The sequence below is a fragment of the Oncorhynchus keta genome, chromosome 28 (assembly GCF_023373465.1).
Source record: "Oncorhynchus keta strain PuntledgeMale-10-30-2019 chromosome 28, Oket_V2, whole genome shotgun sequence".
NCBI lineage: Eukaryota > Metazoa > Chordata > Actinopteri > Salmoniformes > Salmonidae > Oncorhynchus > Oncorhynchus keta.
The window spans coordinates 20413245-20430437 of NC_068448.1; the positions used below are offsets into that span (position 1 = coordinate 20413245).

At 41.8% G+C, this 17193-nt stretch overlaps 1 protein-coding gene across 2 annotated transcripts; it reads right to left on the minus strand.

Annotated features, from left to right (window-relative positions):
• Nucleotides 1–2302: 2302 nt before the first annotated feature.
• On the minus strand, nt 2303–17166 carry LOC118360548 (cysteine/serine-rich nuclear protein 2-like). 2 transcript variants are annotated; one of them, XM_052485089.1, is made up of 5 exons: nt 16038–17166; nt 12401–12573; nt 11848–12110; nt 11277–11573; nt 2303–8853 (listed from the first exon to the last, which is right to left on the minus strand). In XM_052485089.1, exons 2-5 carry the CDS (start codon nt 12558–12560, stop codon nt 7873–7875), a joined length of 1701 nt encoding a protein of 566 aa, XP_052341049.1. In that variant the 5' UTR covers nt 12561–12573; nt 16038–17166; the 3' UTR covers nt 2303–7872. The 2 variants fall into 2 exon arrangements, with proteins under 2 accessions (XP_052341049.1, XP_035595686.1); XM_035739793.2 differs by lacking the exon at nt 16038–17166 and adding an exon at nt 14556–14793.
• Nucleotides 17167–17193: the final 27 nt, after the last annotated feature.

Below are 17193 nucleotides of genomic sequence, written 5' to 3' on the forward strand. Positions count from 1 at the left end.
TTGTTAGAATTAAAATAGACATAAGCTTGTCCATTCAAAACAAAGGGCTGTGTTCAACACAAATGTATTGAAAGCCTTTGACATGGGTAGATAGAAGTAGGCTGCAGTACAGTACAGTACAAGCCGGGGTGCAGCACTTTAAAACTGATTCAATCCTTCCCTCTAGTGGCCATATAATATAACACAGTAACCCATGGTTACCATGATGACTTGTCCTGGTGGTACTACATGGAACAAATATATAAATGCAACATGTAAACTGTTGGTCCTATGTTTCATAAGCTGAAATAAAAGATCCCAGAAATGTTCCATACTCACAAAAAGCTCAAATCTCTCAAATGTTGTGCACAAATTGGTTACATCCCTGTTCGTGAGCATTTCTCCTTTGCCAAGATAAATATCCACCTGACAGGTGTGGCATATCAAGAATCTGATTAAACAGCATGATCATTACACGGGTGCACCTTATGCTGGGGTCAATAAAAGGCCACTCTAAAATGTGCAGTTTTGTCACACAACACAATGCCACAGATGTTTTTTCAGGGAGCGTGCAATTGGCATGCTGACTGCATGAATGTCCACCAGATAATATAATGATAACTTCTCTACTATAAGCCGCCTCCTACGTTGTTTTAGAGAATTTGTCACTAAGTCCAACCAGTCTCACTACTGCAGACCACGTGTATGGCCTTGTGGAGCGAGTGGTTTGCTGATGTCAGCATTGTGAACAGAGTGCCCCATGGTGGCGGTGGGGTTATGGTATAGGCAGTTATAAGCTACGGACGACAAACACAATTGCATTTTATCCATGGCAATTTGAATGCAATGTGATACCGTGATGAGATCCTGAGGCCCATTGTCGTGTCATTCATCCACCGCCATCATCTCATGTTTCAGCATAATAATGCACGACCCCATGTTGCATCTGTACACAATTCCTGGAGCTGAAAATGTCCCAGTTCATCCATGGCCTGCATACTCACCTGATATGCCACCCATTGAGCATGTTTGGGATGCTCTGGATCATAGTGTACGACAGCGTGTTCCAGTTCCCATCAATATCCAGCAACTCCGCACAGCCATTAAAGAGGAGATGGACAACAGTCCACGGGCCCCAATCAACAAATGGTGGTCACACCTGATACTGACTGGTTTTCATGAGGTAAATGGTAGTCACACCTGATACTGACTGGTTTTCATGAGTCAAATGGTGGTCACACCTGATACTGACTGGTTTTCATGAGGTAAATGGTGGTCACACCTGATACTGACTGTTTTTCATGAGGTAAATGGTAGTCACACCTGATACTGACTGGTTTTCATGAGTCAAATGGTGGTCACACCTGATACTGACTGGTTTTCATGAGGTAAATGGTGGTCACACCTGATACTGACTGTTTTTCATGAGGTAAATGGTGGTCACACCTGATACTGACTGGTTTTCATGAGGTAAATGGTGGTCACACCTGATACTGACTGTTTTTCATGAGGTAAATGGTGGTCACACCTGATACTGACTGGTTTTCATGAGGTAAATGGTGGTCACACCTGATACTGACTGTTTTTCATGAGGTAAATGGTGGTCACTGACCATGAGGTAAATGGATACTGACTGTTTTTCATGAGGTAAATGGTGGTCACACCTGATACTGACTGGTTTTCATGAGGTAAATGGTGGTCACACCTGATACTGACTGGTTTTCATGAGGTAAATGGTGGTCACACCTGTTTTTTTGATCCATTCCCTTTTTTCAATGTATCTGTGACCAACAGATGCATATCTGTATTCCCAGTCATGTGAAATCCATAGATTATGGCCTAATTAATTTATTTTAATTGACTTATTTCCTTATGAACTGTAACTCAAAAAATAAAAATGAAATTGTTGCATGTTGCATTTATATTTTAATTCAGTATAGTGTTGAGTATAGTGCTAAAATGGCTTTGCTTGAACCTACAAATTGTTGGATAGAATTGGTTGTCCTTGCTGCTATCCAAATTAATGTGTCACTTTGGCCCTGGAGAGATCATGTGCATTTCAGTGTATATTAGGGTCAGTGTCCCATACCTGTCCTGTTTGGTGCTGTCCAGCCACTGCAATTTTCAGCCTAGATCTTATCCAGGTAGAGGGTGAAGTCACTGGTGAATGTTCCGCCTGATTGGTTTTTGAAGATGTTGATGACTTTGTCCTTTTCACAGCATTAGTGAAAGCCACCTGGGAGAGACAATGAGTGATATTAACCCCACAATGATCAAGAGTCACAGAGAAATGTAGAACCTCATAATATAAAAACAGGAGTCATATTTTTTAAATCTTTTAATTGACATTTTTTTGTATAAAATGTTTTGTCCACTTTAGGCAACAGTTAGCATAAGAGTAATTATCACAGCTTTGAGATGAAGTCCAACCAAACCTCAGTCACTCTTTTCAGTCATATATACTGTACCTCTGCTCTCAAACACAGACAAACATAATAATCATATCATTAGTGGGTTGGAGTTCATTTAGTGCAGTGGTCCCATACCTTAATCCATTCATAGGAAGCCAAAGATGAAGACTCAACAATAGGCAGCTATTCAGTTTCACTCAACAATTCCTTAAAGGCCGGAACTGTGTTACGGTAAGCAATGGTGGAAAATAAATCTATTTGATTGAGAAGATCACTACAAGTCTCTTCAGAATTAATCAGAGCTTAAGTTTCCAATTAAATCTTCTAGAAATTGGTGGATGATGAGAGCAACAAATCCGGTTTGAAACCACTGCTTTGGTGCAACTCTTAAACATGATTATATTATTAAGACAATATCACACCCCTCATGCACAGCATCTCATCCTGTGTTAGTTAGGCCCATATACTGTACAGAAAAAAGGGTTCCAACGGGATCTTCAGCTGTCCCCATAGGAGAACACTTTTTGGTACTATGTAGAACCCTACATGGAACCAAAAATGGTTATTCAAAGGGTTCTCCTATGGGACAGCTGAAGAACTCGTTCAGGTTCTAGATAGCACCTATTTTTCTAAGAGTATACACGATACATTGAGCAAGATGGCAACAAGCTTTAAAATAGATAATCAGTTAAAGGAGCACAACATCAGGAAAGGATGGAGACAATGTGCACGATGTGTCGGCACACTCACTTACATAGGTCAGTACAAACAGACACAGCATAAAAATACATTTCAAATAAAAAAAATGTTATAGGATTGTGGTTATATATACTGACATGTACAGTATGTCATTCCATAATTCTCTCAGACGCCTTAAAGTAATGCTTCCCTCACCACAGAAACGGTTGATTAAAATGCATTTTCTGTGGATTTCAAACTTTCAATCAGAAACGTCCATGATTCAATGTCCATCAAGATACACAGTCCTCAAAGTAATATTTTGTGTAATGGTAGGATTTTTTTAAATTATTGTAAACCTATAAGAACAGCACCTTTTAGGAAATAATATGACTACTCATATGCATACCCCACTCCCAGGCCCCCAACACACACGCTCACACACTCAAACAAACACACATACACACTCAACAAAACTTCTACAATTCAGGTTTTGTCATATCCTCTTTACATTATTATTCTGTAATAATACTTCAAACACCTCAGGCTTTCCTTTTCTTTTGACTCTTTAAATTATATTTTTTAAATGACATCTTATGGCGTAAAATAGCTGTGTTTCATAGAGAATCCTACTCTGTAAAAAAATATCTAGTTGTTTCAACTAATTATTACTAAGGACAGTTGAAGTAAGAAGTTTACATACACCTTAACCAAATACATTTAAACTCAGTTTTTCACAATTCCTGACATTTAATCCGAGTAAAAATTCCCTGTCTCAGGTCAGTTAAGATCACCACTTTATTTTAAGATTGTGAAATGTCAGAATAAGAGTATAGAATGATACATTTCAGCTTTTATTTCTTTCATCACATTCCCAGTGGGTCAGAAGTTTACATGCACTCAATTAGTATTTGATAGCATTGCCTTTAAATTGTTTAACTTGGGTCAAAATCTACCCACAATAAGTTGGGTGAATTTTGGCCCCTTCCTCCTGACAGAGTTGGTGTAAATGAGTCAGGTGTAAATGAGTCAGGTTTGTAGGCCTTCTTGCTCGCACACACCTTTTCAGTTCTGCCCACAAATGTTCTATAGGATTGAGGTCAGGGCTTTGTGATGGCCACTCCAATACCTTGACTTTGTTGTCCTTAAGCCATTTTGCCTTAAATTTGGAAGTATGCTTGGGGTCATTGTCCATTTGGAAGACCCATTTGCGACCAAGCTTTAACTTCCTTACTGATGTCTTGAGATGTTGCTTCAATATATCCACATAATGTTCCTCCCTCATGATGCCATCTATTTTGTGAAGTGCATCAGTCCCTCCTGCAGCAAAGCACCCCCACAACATGATACTCCCACCCCTGTGCTTCACGGTTGGGATGGTGTTCTTCAGCTTGCAAGCCTCCCCGTTTTTCCTCCAAACATAACGATGGTCATTATGGCCAAACAGGTCTACTTTTGTTTCATCAGACCAGAGGACATTTCTCCAAAAAATATGATCTTTGTCCCTAAATGCAGTTGCAAACTGTAGTCTGGCTTTTTTTATGGCGGTTTTGGAGCAGTGGCTTTTTCCTTGCTGAGCGGCCTTTCAGGTTATGTCGATATAGGACTCGTTTTACTGTGGATATAGATACTTTCGTACCTGTTTCCTCCAGCATCTTCACAAGGTCCTTTGCTGTTGTTCTGGGATTGATTTGCACCTTTCGCACAAAAGTACGTTCATCTCTAGGAGACAGAACACATCTCCTTCCTGAGCGGTATGATGGCTGCGTGGTCCTGTGGTGTTTATACTTGCGAACGATTGTTTGTACAGATGAACGTGGTACCTTCAGACATTTGGAAATGGCTCCCAAGGATGAATCAGACTTGTGGAGGTCTACAATATTTCTTCTGAGGTCTTGGCTGATTTCTTTTGATTTTCCCTTGATGTCAAGCAAAGAGGCACTGAGTTTGAAGGTAGGCCTTGAAATACATCCACAGGTACACCTCCAATTGACTCAAATTATGTCAATTAGCCTATCAGAACCTTCTAAAGCCATGACATAATTTTCTGGAATTTTCCACGCTGTTTAAAGGCACAGTCAACTTAGTGTATGTAAACTTCTGACCCACCGGAATTGTGATACAGTGAATTATAAGTGAAATAATCTGTCTGTAAACAATTGTTGGAAAAATTACTTGTGTCATGCACAAAGTAGATGTCCTAACCAACTTGCCAAAACTATAGTTTGTTTACAAGAAATTTGTGGAGTGGTATTAAAAAAATAGTTTTAATGACTCCAACCTAAGTGTATGTAAACGTCTGACTTCAACTGTAACTGGTTCCATAGCCGTTCTTTTGTTTACTCAACTTTTTTGGTCCAAGTGTTATAGGAACTTTAAAAAAATGTTGGCCCAAACTTAAAGAAAACCTGGGCAAAACATTCTGTCCATTTAAAATGTGTTGGCTCAACTCTCATTTGTTCATTCAACTATAAATTGTTACTTGGGCATGTTAACTAAAAACATCTGTGCAACTGGTTACACACACACAGTACTTTTCACATACAATGTTTTCAATGTACATATTTGACATTATGCATGTTCATTTATAAATAAATTATTATTCAATATGTCCTCACCTGAGATTTGAACTCACAACCTCTTGGAACATGACAATCCGATCTCCCTGCTACACCACCATATCTATGTCAATTGTCAGTTAATCTGACTATTCTCTCACCATTGATTTGATTGACTTATTTCAGCAATTTAATTTTTTTCTGTATAGTTGTCTAATGCTGGTGCGGTATATTACTCTGTTTTAATGTTACTCCATAATCACTATAATAAATACAGGTTTTTATTGAGTGTACATTTAGATTCAAACTGAGATTTACTTTGAAGTGCAAGATGTAGCAAAACATGTGAAATCAGTCATTGTGACAGACAACGTGGTGTAGCAGGTAGATTACAATTCCGTGCACCAAGAGGTTGTAATTTTCAACCCCAGCTGAGGCCATGTTGAATATTAATTACTGTATGAATGAACATGCACAACATAAATCATGTATTTCAACTTGTGTCAAATATGTCAATTGAAAATATTGTATGATAAAAGCGCTGCTTTGTTGTATATTACATTTGTTGGGGTTCAGGTACCACTTGGCACAAAAGGTAAACACAAAAACAGCTGTGGAACCAGTTACTTAATAATAATAATTAGTTGAAAGAACTAGATTTGTTTTTACAGTGTAGAGCTTTGCCCCTACAGACTCATTATATGAGGTCTATTCTGTCCCATCCTCACATGGACTCTGACCACCTGTACGATGATCTGACATGCTAACTAAAAACAAAGACCGGTTTCTTTCAGTCGTGCATAAAACAGAGATCAAAGACTTCTTGCGCTCAATATCAACAGCATCACAATTTTACAAAGACGAAGTGTAATATATCACTATAACATTGTAATGGTTACTATTATAGGTCAACTGTCTTTTAATAAATAAACTGTGCTTGCGTGAGAGGTCTAAGATAGGTATACCCGGAGAGACGCTATTTAGAAAGAGAAGCCGGTGCAAACCTTTGATTTTAACTATTTTTTTACCATTTTGCCCCAATGCAGAAAGGGGCCCATATCACCCTGTGTCTATGCTAATTGACCTCAAAGTGCATATAGATCATACAAGCAGCTCTTTCAGCTCTGCCTTGCCCATTGCAAACTCTTATACAGTACACCAAAAACAAGTATATCCAGGATTGTTTTTTAGGTCTATTCTCAGTCAGAGGGGGAGGTGGGGAATAGATACTACCAGTGGCCCTAATTTGGCTTCAAAACGAACAGCTATAAGAAGTGTACCAGACTAACGTGAAGTTTACAATGCTCACTAAATACTCACACTTTTTTTAAACACAACTGTTGTTTATTTTATCGGTCTACAGTATAGAACAGGGCACATATTCTTCTTAACCCCACCTCCTTTCAGTTGTACAACTGACTAGGTATCCCCCTTTCCCTTGTTAAACAAGCCACTCGAATCCACTGAAAGATTCTGAAATGCTCCCTTGAGGGGCGGCAGGTAGCCTAGTGGTTAGAGCGTTGGGCCAGTAACCAAAAGGTTGCTGTATCGAATCCCCGAGTTGACAAGGTCTGCCCCTGACCCAGGCAGGAACCCACTGTTCCCCGGTAGGCCGTCATTGTAAATAAGAATGAGTTCTTAACTGACTTGCCTAGTTAAATAAAGGTTAAAAACATTTTTGAAATGAAAAGGCCCAGAGCCAATGTTAATGATCACACCACCACATTGTCTCTTTGTGGTGCCGGGAACTAAAAACAACACAACTTAGTTCTCAATGACTCAATTACACCTCCCACACAAACATGTAATTTCTTTCGTTAAGGCCAACATGGCTGCCAAATGGCACCATATTCCCTACATAGTGCACTACTTTTGATCAGAGCCCTATGGGCCCGGTCTAAAGTAGTGCACTATAAAAGGGAAAAGGGTGCCATTTGGGACAGGTCCCATGATCTCCACCCCTTTAAAATAAGAGCATTTCATTGACATATAACTGAAACGACAGTACTGCTGCAGGGAAAGATCTGTGTGTGCTTTCAGGATGACTTTCCCTCCTTTACTTTAGTTTTTAATGGAACTGCAAATTTTTGTCAAATCGATTATCGTAGTAATGATGGTTATTATTATGAATTCTAACCTGTAACATCATACTCATTTTTGATAACTACACTGTCTATCCATGAGGTGCAGGCTTTATTCAGCTCAAAATAAAGCTATTGTGCAAAACATCTGCAGAGGTGCTCGTACTAAACCTCGGGGGGCAGTGGTGGGTACATATCTCCTGTGGCCAGACAGGCCACTTCCTGACACTGCCCTTCTGAGGAACTCTGCTGGGGGCTGAATGGTACCTCCTTAGCCCCCACGCCATTCTCTGTGCACAGAGCCACCGGAGGCGAAAACTCGCCCTCATCCTGCCCGCAGGTAATACCTCTATGCTCCACCCTTTCTTGCTCCTCTCCTCCCCCTGGTTCTTTACCTACACACTCCTCCTCCTCCACAGGCTGAGACTCCTCAAACGGCTCTTTCTCCATGGGACCTAACTGGTAGTATAGCAGGGAGGAGGCCGGGTCTTTGAGGCCACCACGAGGGTTGTCCCCTTCCCCCTCCCAATTTCCCTCCTGGTTCTCTGTGATGCAGAGCAGGGTAGCCCCAGTGGGGAATGGGCCCTGGAGGAGGGAGATAGGGACCCCCTCCACCCCAACCCCTACCCCAGGCTCCCCAGACAGCTCCCCCTGCAGGGCCCCAGGCAGGAGGCACAGAGCCTGCTCCCCCAGGCTACCTGCTCCCCCCCTGCCCCTCTGCGCCTCCTCCTCTTCCTCTTCCTCCCTCATCCTCTCCTGCTCCTCGGCACTTTGCAGGTGGAGCACGGCGATCTCGTTCTCCCGCTCCAGGCAGGCCTGCTCAGTCAGGAGGTCCTGAGCCTCTAGGACCATCTGGACCTCTCTCTCCTCTGTCTCTAACTCAGAGTCCAGGCCATGGGCCCCTGTGGACAGGTCAGGGTCTGGGGAGGGAGGCCTGGTGGAGGAGTGGAAGGAGAGCAGGTCAGACTCTTCATACTGCTCCCCAACACCCGACCGCTGCCCCAGCAGCCTCCTCTTCTCCAGGTCCAGCTTCATGATGGTGTGCAAGTAGTGTGTTCGCACGCGCAGAGGATTGAATTCGATGCGGCCCACCGAGTTCCTACAGCCGTCCCGAGAGCAGCCACAGGGGAAAGACATCCTGTCCACCTGGGAAGAGAAATAGAGAGAATATACGCAGTTATAGTGTATTTTACTGAATATTATATGTCTGTAAGGCATTGATTTCCTGTTCATCTTAATACTAATGCTGCCATCTGTACTAGGGTTGAAAAGCAGGAACCAGCGTACCAAGACTTCCCACCCAAACCTACTCCCTTTTCCCGGGATAAATAACTGTGAGAAACCGGGAAATTCTAATACATTATTTCTATGAACAGCATGACGTGAAATGGAACTGTTAAATGATATGTGATGTCTAAATGTGTCTTCTCTACGGCCTTCTCTCTGCTATCTGCATGATCAATCATCAACGCTCAGGGTGGGGACAGACAGCGCATCTCAGTATGGAGCGCAGTTCACAATATATGTATCATCTATCTCATCATGGTAAAAACAATATTGTGAGGTAGGCATACATTTGCTGCAGCATAGCCTATGCTGCAGAAATATAACAACTGAATGCGTGTCATATTTACACATCTCCATCTAGCATTCGGGATCACCTTATTTTTAACGTAAAGAATTGTTTTTTTAAATTGCAGCTGCAGTTATAAAACAGCCTATCACACGAATATCATTGCGAGCACTCTCTCGCAGTCTTTCTGTCTCCATCACTTCCATTCAAATTGTATCCAAAACAGATCATCATGTTCAAGATTGATATGTATATACAGTAACCAGTCAAAAGTTTGGACACTACTCATTCAAGGGTTTTCTTAAATGTTACCATTTTCTACATGGTATAGTCATGTAGTAACCAAAAAAAGTGTTCAACAAATCTAAATATATTGCATGTTTTACATTCTTCAAAGTAGCCACCCTTTGCCAAGAGTATGCAAAGCTATCATCAAGGCAATCTCTCAACCAGCTTCATGAGGTAGTCACATGGAATGCATTTCAACTAACAGGTGCGCCTTGTTAAAAGTTAATTTATGGAATTTCCTTTTATTATGAATTATTATTTATTCATTTGAGCCAATCAGTTGTGTTGTGACATGGTAGGGGTGGTATACAGAAGATAGCCCTATTTGGTAAAACATTTGTTTTCTTTTACCCCTTTTTCCCCCCCAATTTCGTGGTATCCAATTGGTAGTAGTTACAGTCTTGTCCCGTCGCTGCAACTCCCGTACGGACTCGGGAGAGGTGAAGGTTCGAGAGCCATGCGTCCTCCGAAACACAACCCAACCAAGCCGCACTGCTTCTTGACAGAATGCCCATTTAACCCGGAAGCCAGCCGGCATAATGTGTCGGAGGAAACACCGTACACCTGGCGACCTGGTGAGCGTGCACTGCGCCCGGCCCGCCACACGAGTCGCTGGTGCGCGATGAGACAAGGATATCCCTATCGGCCAAACCCTCCTTAACCCGGAAGACGCTGGGCCAATTGTGTGGCAGTCGCGGCCAGCTGCGACAGAGCCTGGACTCGAACCCAGAATCTCTGATGGCACTGAGATGCAGTGCCTTAGGCCACTGCGCCACCTGGGAGGCTGGTAAAACATTTCTGCAGCATTTAAGTTCCCCAAGAACACAGTGGCTCCATCATTCTTAAATGGAATTAGTTTGGAACCACCAAGACTCTTCCTCGAGGTGGCTGCCTATACAGACTGAGCAATAGGGGGTCACTCTGAAAGAGCTCCAGAGTTCCTCTGTGGAGATAGATGGTTGTCCTTCTAGAAGGTTCTCCTATTTCTGCAGAACTCCACTAATCAGGCCATTATGGTATAGCCACTCCTCAGTAAAAGGCACATGACAGCCCACTTGGAGTTCTCTAGTATGATGAAACCAAGATTGAGTCAGCCTATTAACTATAAAAATGTAAATTTGTCCTATTATATTTCCAAATTAAAATCTAATTCACTAGCCTACAATTATAACTTTGTAGTCCACATGTCCTGCACCAGCATGGCATGTTCTCTCCCAGCTTCATGGTTTGAAGGAAGTGTGTAATTCCAGTCCATATAATACAGTAATACAGTCCACACTCAAAAAGATTAGCCTACTGGAGCATGTTTCATTTATTTACCCAAGATAGCATCACTACATCTATGGGCTTTTATGTTTTTCTGACTCGTGCGTAATGTGCGGTAGGTAGAGTATAGGGTATATCATATGCTATGTATTGGATAACACCACATTCATTTGGGCATGGGCTCATAAATGTATTTAATATATGTCTCCTCAGGCTGAGGTAGCAACAGGCTTGCATTTTTATGCAGATCAAAGCTTTAATCAAATCCAGACTTATTTATATGCTTTAAAATTACACTTCCGGTTTGAGCAGGAAAATACCAGGTTACCCAGGAGAAAAGTGATTTATTTTCGGGATAGAACATTTGTCAAATACTGGCAAAATATTAAATCCTAATCTGAACTGAGTGCTGTACAAATACATCTCACGCACAAACACACACCTGGCACTTGATGCCAGCCTGGCTGCAGCCACAGTGGCGGGGGTCACAGTAGAAACGGCAGTCACAGCCACACTCCTCCCTAGATAGCCTGATGGTCCGTAGCTCAGCCTTCTCCCGGGCATCTATGCGGGCATTACCAGAAGCCCTGAGGAGAGCGCGGCGCCGTTTTGTGGGCAGTGGCTGCAGGAAGAAGCAGTCATCCACCTCCACCCCCTCCACGTCAAGGTCATCGTCTGATACATTGTCGAGGGTCAACAGGTCAGCCTGGGCACACTCCACCGTACCATTACGTGTCAGCTGGAGGTGATGGGGTGAATACAGAATACATACAGAACATTAAGACAAACAATCACACATACAAAGCTCACTAAGGATGGAATTCTGACTGGGGATGCATGCACATAACTCAAGTTTTAGTCCAAATCTTCCATTGATATCAACACATGATTTATGCAATTGTAAAGTTAAATGTGCATGCATCCAAATGATGATTCTAATCTGAACAGGGATTTCTCATTTAAACCCAAAAAGGTCCTTTAAAATGTAACTAAATATCCATGTTTGACCTCACCTTCATCTTGCGAGCGTTGAGCTTCTCCTGGCGGAGGTGTTGGCGCAGGGCGTGGCGGTGACTGGTCTCCTGCTCGCAGGCAAACTCTCCCAGGGTGTAGCTTCGGATGGAGCAGTGGTGGCGAGCCATGCCCAGGGAACTGCCTCCCTGGCTGGGCACGCTGGTGAAGCCCTGCTGCCTGGGGAAGTAGTACACCGTCACCACATCAAACCGCACCCGCTTCCGGCCTGGAGAGGGCTTGTGACGTCTTAGGATGGAGGTTGCTGGGTAGGGAAGGAGGAGGAGAAAAGAACAGGGAAGAGAAAAGGGTAAGTAAGGGTGGATGACCAGTTTCCATAAACAGGTTATAACCACAGATAGTATAAGGGTTATTATAGAGTAATATTCCACCATACACTTTAACACCAAGCCTATTTTAGCTGGACTTGAAATTCACTTTTCATTTTGCTAACTATTTGCCTAGTGCAGTCAGTAGGCCTACATTGGCCTACAAGTCTTTGGTGAGTAACTTAGCCAACAAATACTGCAGGTTTTACCGTAACCTAGCCCTTACGTATGAGTGCAGTACTGGAGGGGGGGTTGAGGCTATCACAGCTGTCAGCGCTGTCACTGCTGGAGATATCATCGTCTGAGTCCTTGGGCGTAGAGTAGGGAGAGCCACTGTCCACCTCCTCGAATCTTCGCTTGAGGCTGAGAGATGAAACTGCCTCCATGGAAACTTGGCGTCTGTAGAGACAGACAAACTTACGGTCAGAGACAGGCGGTTGGCAGTCGTCACAAAAAGAGAAAAAGCGAGAGAGAGAGAGAGAGAGTGTATCAGTCTGGCACATGCGTAGGTACACCATTGGAAAGACTTCATGAATACAATAGCGAAGGTGAGTGAGGCATATAACATAAGACTTTCATCAAGCCAAGGCATTTGAGAATTAGACAGTAGGCGTAATAATAATACATACAGTTGAAGTCGAAAATGTACATACACTTAGGTTGGAGTCATTAAAACTCATTTTTCAACCACTCCACAAATGTCTTGTTAATAAACTACAGTTTTGGCAAGTCTGTTAAAACATCTACTTTGTGCATGACACAAGTCATTTTTTGAACAATTGTTTACAGACAGATTATTTCACTTATAATTCACTGTATCACAATTCAAGTGGGTCAGAAGTTTACATACACTAAGTTGACTGTGCTTTTAATCAGCTTGGAAAATTCCAGAAAATTATGTCATGGCTTTAGAAGCTTCTTATTGGCTAATTGACATCATTTGAGTCAATTGGATGTGTACCTGTGGATGTATTTCAAGGCCTACCTTCACACTCAGTGCCTCTTTGCTTGACATCATGGGAAAAATCAGAAGAAATCAGCCAAGACCTCAGAAAAATATTGTAGACCTCCACAAGTCTGGTTCATCCTTGGGAGCAATTTCCAAATGCCTGAAGGTACCACGTTCATCTGTACAAACAGTAGTACGCAAGTATAAACACCATGGGACCATGCAGCCCTCATACTGCTCAGGAAGGAGACGCCTTCTGTCTCCTAGAAATTAAAGGTACTTTGGTGCGAAAGGTGCAAATCAATCCCAGAACAACAGTAAAACGATCGTATGAAGATGCTGGAGGAAACTGGTACAAAAGTATCTATATCCACAGTAAAACGAGTCCTATATCGACATAACCTGAAAGGCTCCTCAGCAAGGAAGAAACCACTGCTCCAAAACCGCCATAAAAAAAGCCAGACTACAGTTTGCAACTGCATATGGGGACAAATATCGTACTTTTTGGAGAAATGTCCTCTGGTCTGATGAAACAAAAGTAGAACTGTTTGGCCATAATGACCATCGCTATGTTTGGAGGAAAAAGGGGAGGCTTGCAAGCCGAAGATCACCATCCCAAACGTGAAGCACAGGGGTGGCAGCATCATGTTGTGGGGGTGCTTTGCTGCAGAAGGGACTGGTGCACTTCACAAAATAGATGGCATCATGAGGGAGGAAAATTATGTGGATATTGAAGCAACATCTCAAGACAGTCAGGAAGTTAAAGCTTGGTCGCAAATGGGTCTTCAAATGGACAATGACCCCAAGCATACTTCCAAGTTGTGGCAAAATGGCTTAAGGACAACAAAGTCAATGTATTGGAGTGGCCATCACAAAGCCCTGACCTCAATCCTATAGAAAATTTGTGGGCAGAACTGAAAAAGCGTGTGCGAGCAAGGAGGCCTACAACCCTGACTCAGTTACACCAGCTCTGTCAGGAGGAATGGGACACAACAATTCACCCAACTTATTGTGGGAAGCTTGTGGAAGGCTACCTGAAATATATGACCCAAGTTTAAATTTTTTAAGGCAATGCTACCAAATACTAATTGAGTGTATTTAAACTTCTGACCCACTGGGAATGTGATGAAAGACATAAAACCTGAAATAAATCACTCTACTATTATTCTAACATTTCACATTCTTAAAATAAAGTGGTGATCCTAACTGACCTAAGACAGGGAATTTTTACTAGGATTAAATGTGAGGAATTGTGAAACTGAGTTTAAATGTACTTGGCTAAGGTGTATATAAACTTCCGACTTCAACTGTACATCCTATGACGCTATCTGAATAACAAAATATATAAATCTCACTGTAACTGTTTATAAACATATGTTAATTAAATCAAATCTGGATCTGCAAGGTTGTAAGTACATTCTAAATAGCCTACAGTAGATTAAGAAGAATCCCCGGAGCACGTCTCTGGGCCGTGGATCGATTCCTCATACCACAACAGAGTGACATCAAGTTTTTGGTGTGGTCTCACTCTCATTTTATCTGTATTCTTACCCCAATCACTCTCTCCCTCATGAAAATCCTGCTTCCAAATCATTGAGTCTGGAAAATAATCCCCATGGCAACTAGGAAAGCAGCTAACTAGAGGTTTACATGAACGGAGAGACAAAGTAGCTGTTCTCTAGATAGGCAGCCTTATGTCCCTTTAGCGTTTCCTATAAAACATAGCGGGCCCCTTCAATAGCAGAGGATTTTGATGCCAGGGACAGGAGGTGGCTCTGGCAACAGCAGAGTGTCAAATAAGGCCATGCTGAGACATTTGAACAGACTCCCTCTATACATCTTTGTGACCCTTTCATGGTTTCAATGATCTTCACTATCATATAAATAGCATCCCATCCCATGAGGTTAAAACCAACCGTTAGAATTCAGATGTGATTTTATGGCACTATGGAAAATGCTGGACTGCAACGAATCGCTTCTCTGTTTAAGTTTCAGTGGAAGCTAGCCCATTCATTACTACATATAGAGATTGCATTGCAAGTAAACGTGTCTCCATTTGTCTTTTACAATTGGAAAATTGTTATATGGATATTACACGTTACGTATTACCTGTCACAGAATTACCTTACAGGAGGCAGCACCAATCTCCTACACAAAACATACTGTGGTTATTGCAAACGTCACAAAAAGATTTGACTGATACAATTACAACCATGCAGGTTAATCACAACCAAGAGGGTGGCCAGACAGCCAACATCAGTTAATGGCTAGCCTATTACATACAGAGAACAATGTATCAGGCCTTGGTTTTCATACTGTGAGCTAGCTGGTAGGCCTAATAAAACAAAAGCTGTTCGATACATCTGTACATTATTTAGCCTGGCATTAAACCACCAGGTTGCAATAATGGCTATCAGAAAAAAATAACTGACACATCTCATGATGATGACCTAATCCAATTGAACCAAATTAAAGTAGCATAGACTATTCTAGTATCCGGAATGACAATAATGTGCATAGGCTCGACTCAATATTCTACGATTATAAGAGTAAAAGAAGACTAGCCTATAGGCATATTGTTTGGTAGGCTACTGCAGAAACTGTGATACTGTGCCTTGTTTCCAAAATATCATTTGTAGGAGCGTCCTAAAGATACGCACAGTCTACTACGTGCTGATAACAAACCTTAAAAACGTCAGAGTGCCGAAAACGACAACAATCTATATTTTGTAAATGGACTGACGCTCGACAGGCTGACGCTCGACAGGCTGGAAATAATGTAGCTAAATCTAATTGTCAGACATAGGAGCCTCTAAAGACCCCGTCTCTCCAGCATACCACCTCACCCCCATCACTAACATACAATGGCAAACTGTCCAGTGTCATGAAACGTTAAACCAAGTGCCTTCCTTACCTTAAGCAGAAAAAGTATCCTCTTCTCCCGATCAACTGCTGAGCGTTCCTTTTATTCACGGAGGATTGTTCATGGATCTTGTAACGCCCTATTTTAGATTTTTTCCAAATACTTTTCCCTGGCAGTTTTAGCTTCTTTCTTTCGAGATGTAATGTTAGGCTAACGATTGTTTTTAAGTGCAACTGTTAATTTGTTCAGTATGAATGCTTATTTCTGCATTTGTAGGCTACACCGGCTTCAAGCAGATATTGGACTACATAAAGGAAATGTATTTATGGTCGCTTCCAGGAGTAGGTTCCATTTAACTTTGACGTAGCAATCCTGTATAGCCGGGGCAGACGGTGGGAAAGAAGGACGTCAAGTTTAGTTAACATTTATTAGGCTATTGACATTATTTTCTGCTAAGTTGTAAAAAAATGGGAGATAACTGCCGGATGCCTTATCTTCCAGGTTTGAGCCTTTGAATGCTTGCATTGGAAGAGCATCCGCTGACATCTGTATTCGTTTATCCTTTCTTTTCAAGAGCGGTTTCAATCGGCCCAACGTCGTTTTTCTTCGCCTTATTTGGTACAGAAATGTCAAAATGTTACAGAATTTTATCCGATTGACGTCCTCCTTTTCCTCGCCTCTGCCCCGGTTTGTTACAATGTAACAATAGAATGAAGAACGCCACGGTGTAGCCATATATACTCATTGTGACATCACAAACAGACCATGCATCACGTATCCTGGGAAGTGTAGTCCTAATGATCCCTTTGTCCATTCTTGGCGATCATGCGTTGGATAACAAGGTTTTAAATAATTATTCTAGTAATAATGATAAAAAATAAAACAATTTTAGATTACACGAATGACTTGGTTATATTTTAAATCATCGTTTTAGAGTTAGAAACATAGGCGTTATATTTCACACATTCCTCTCTAGGTGTTCCCTCGTACCAAAAAGACCATAGCAACCATCATGGTTACCAAATGCACATAAAACAACGTATGAATAGGAGTATTTCTGGCAAGGGGTTATACTTATCCAGCTATTGTGCCGAACACATTCAATGTATAAAAACATTTTTTTTTTTAATCTACATTATATGTTTGGCCAATAATAGGACATTCAAAGTTAACTCTGGAATTATTTTCAGGCTTAAAATACCTGCTT

What these genes read in the sequence shown, in the direction of transcription:
- LOC118360548 (XM_035739793.2), bottom strand. Translation starts at nt 14,629, where the DNA reads ATGTCACTCTGTTGTGGTATGAGGAATCGATCCACGGCCCAGAGACGT. An exon ending in TCAACGCTCGCAAGATGAAG is followed by an intron (nt 11,574 to 11,847) that starts GTGAGGTCAAAC and finishes CATCACCTCCAG; the next exon opens with CTGACACGTAATGGTACGGT. An exon ending in AGGCTGGCATCAAGTGCCAG is followed by an intron (nt 8,854 to 11,276) that starts GTGTGTGTTTGT and finishes TTCTCTTCCCAG; the next exon opens with GTGGACAGGATGTCTTTCCC.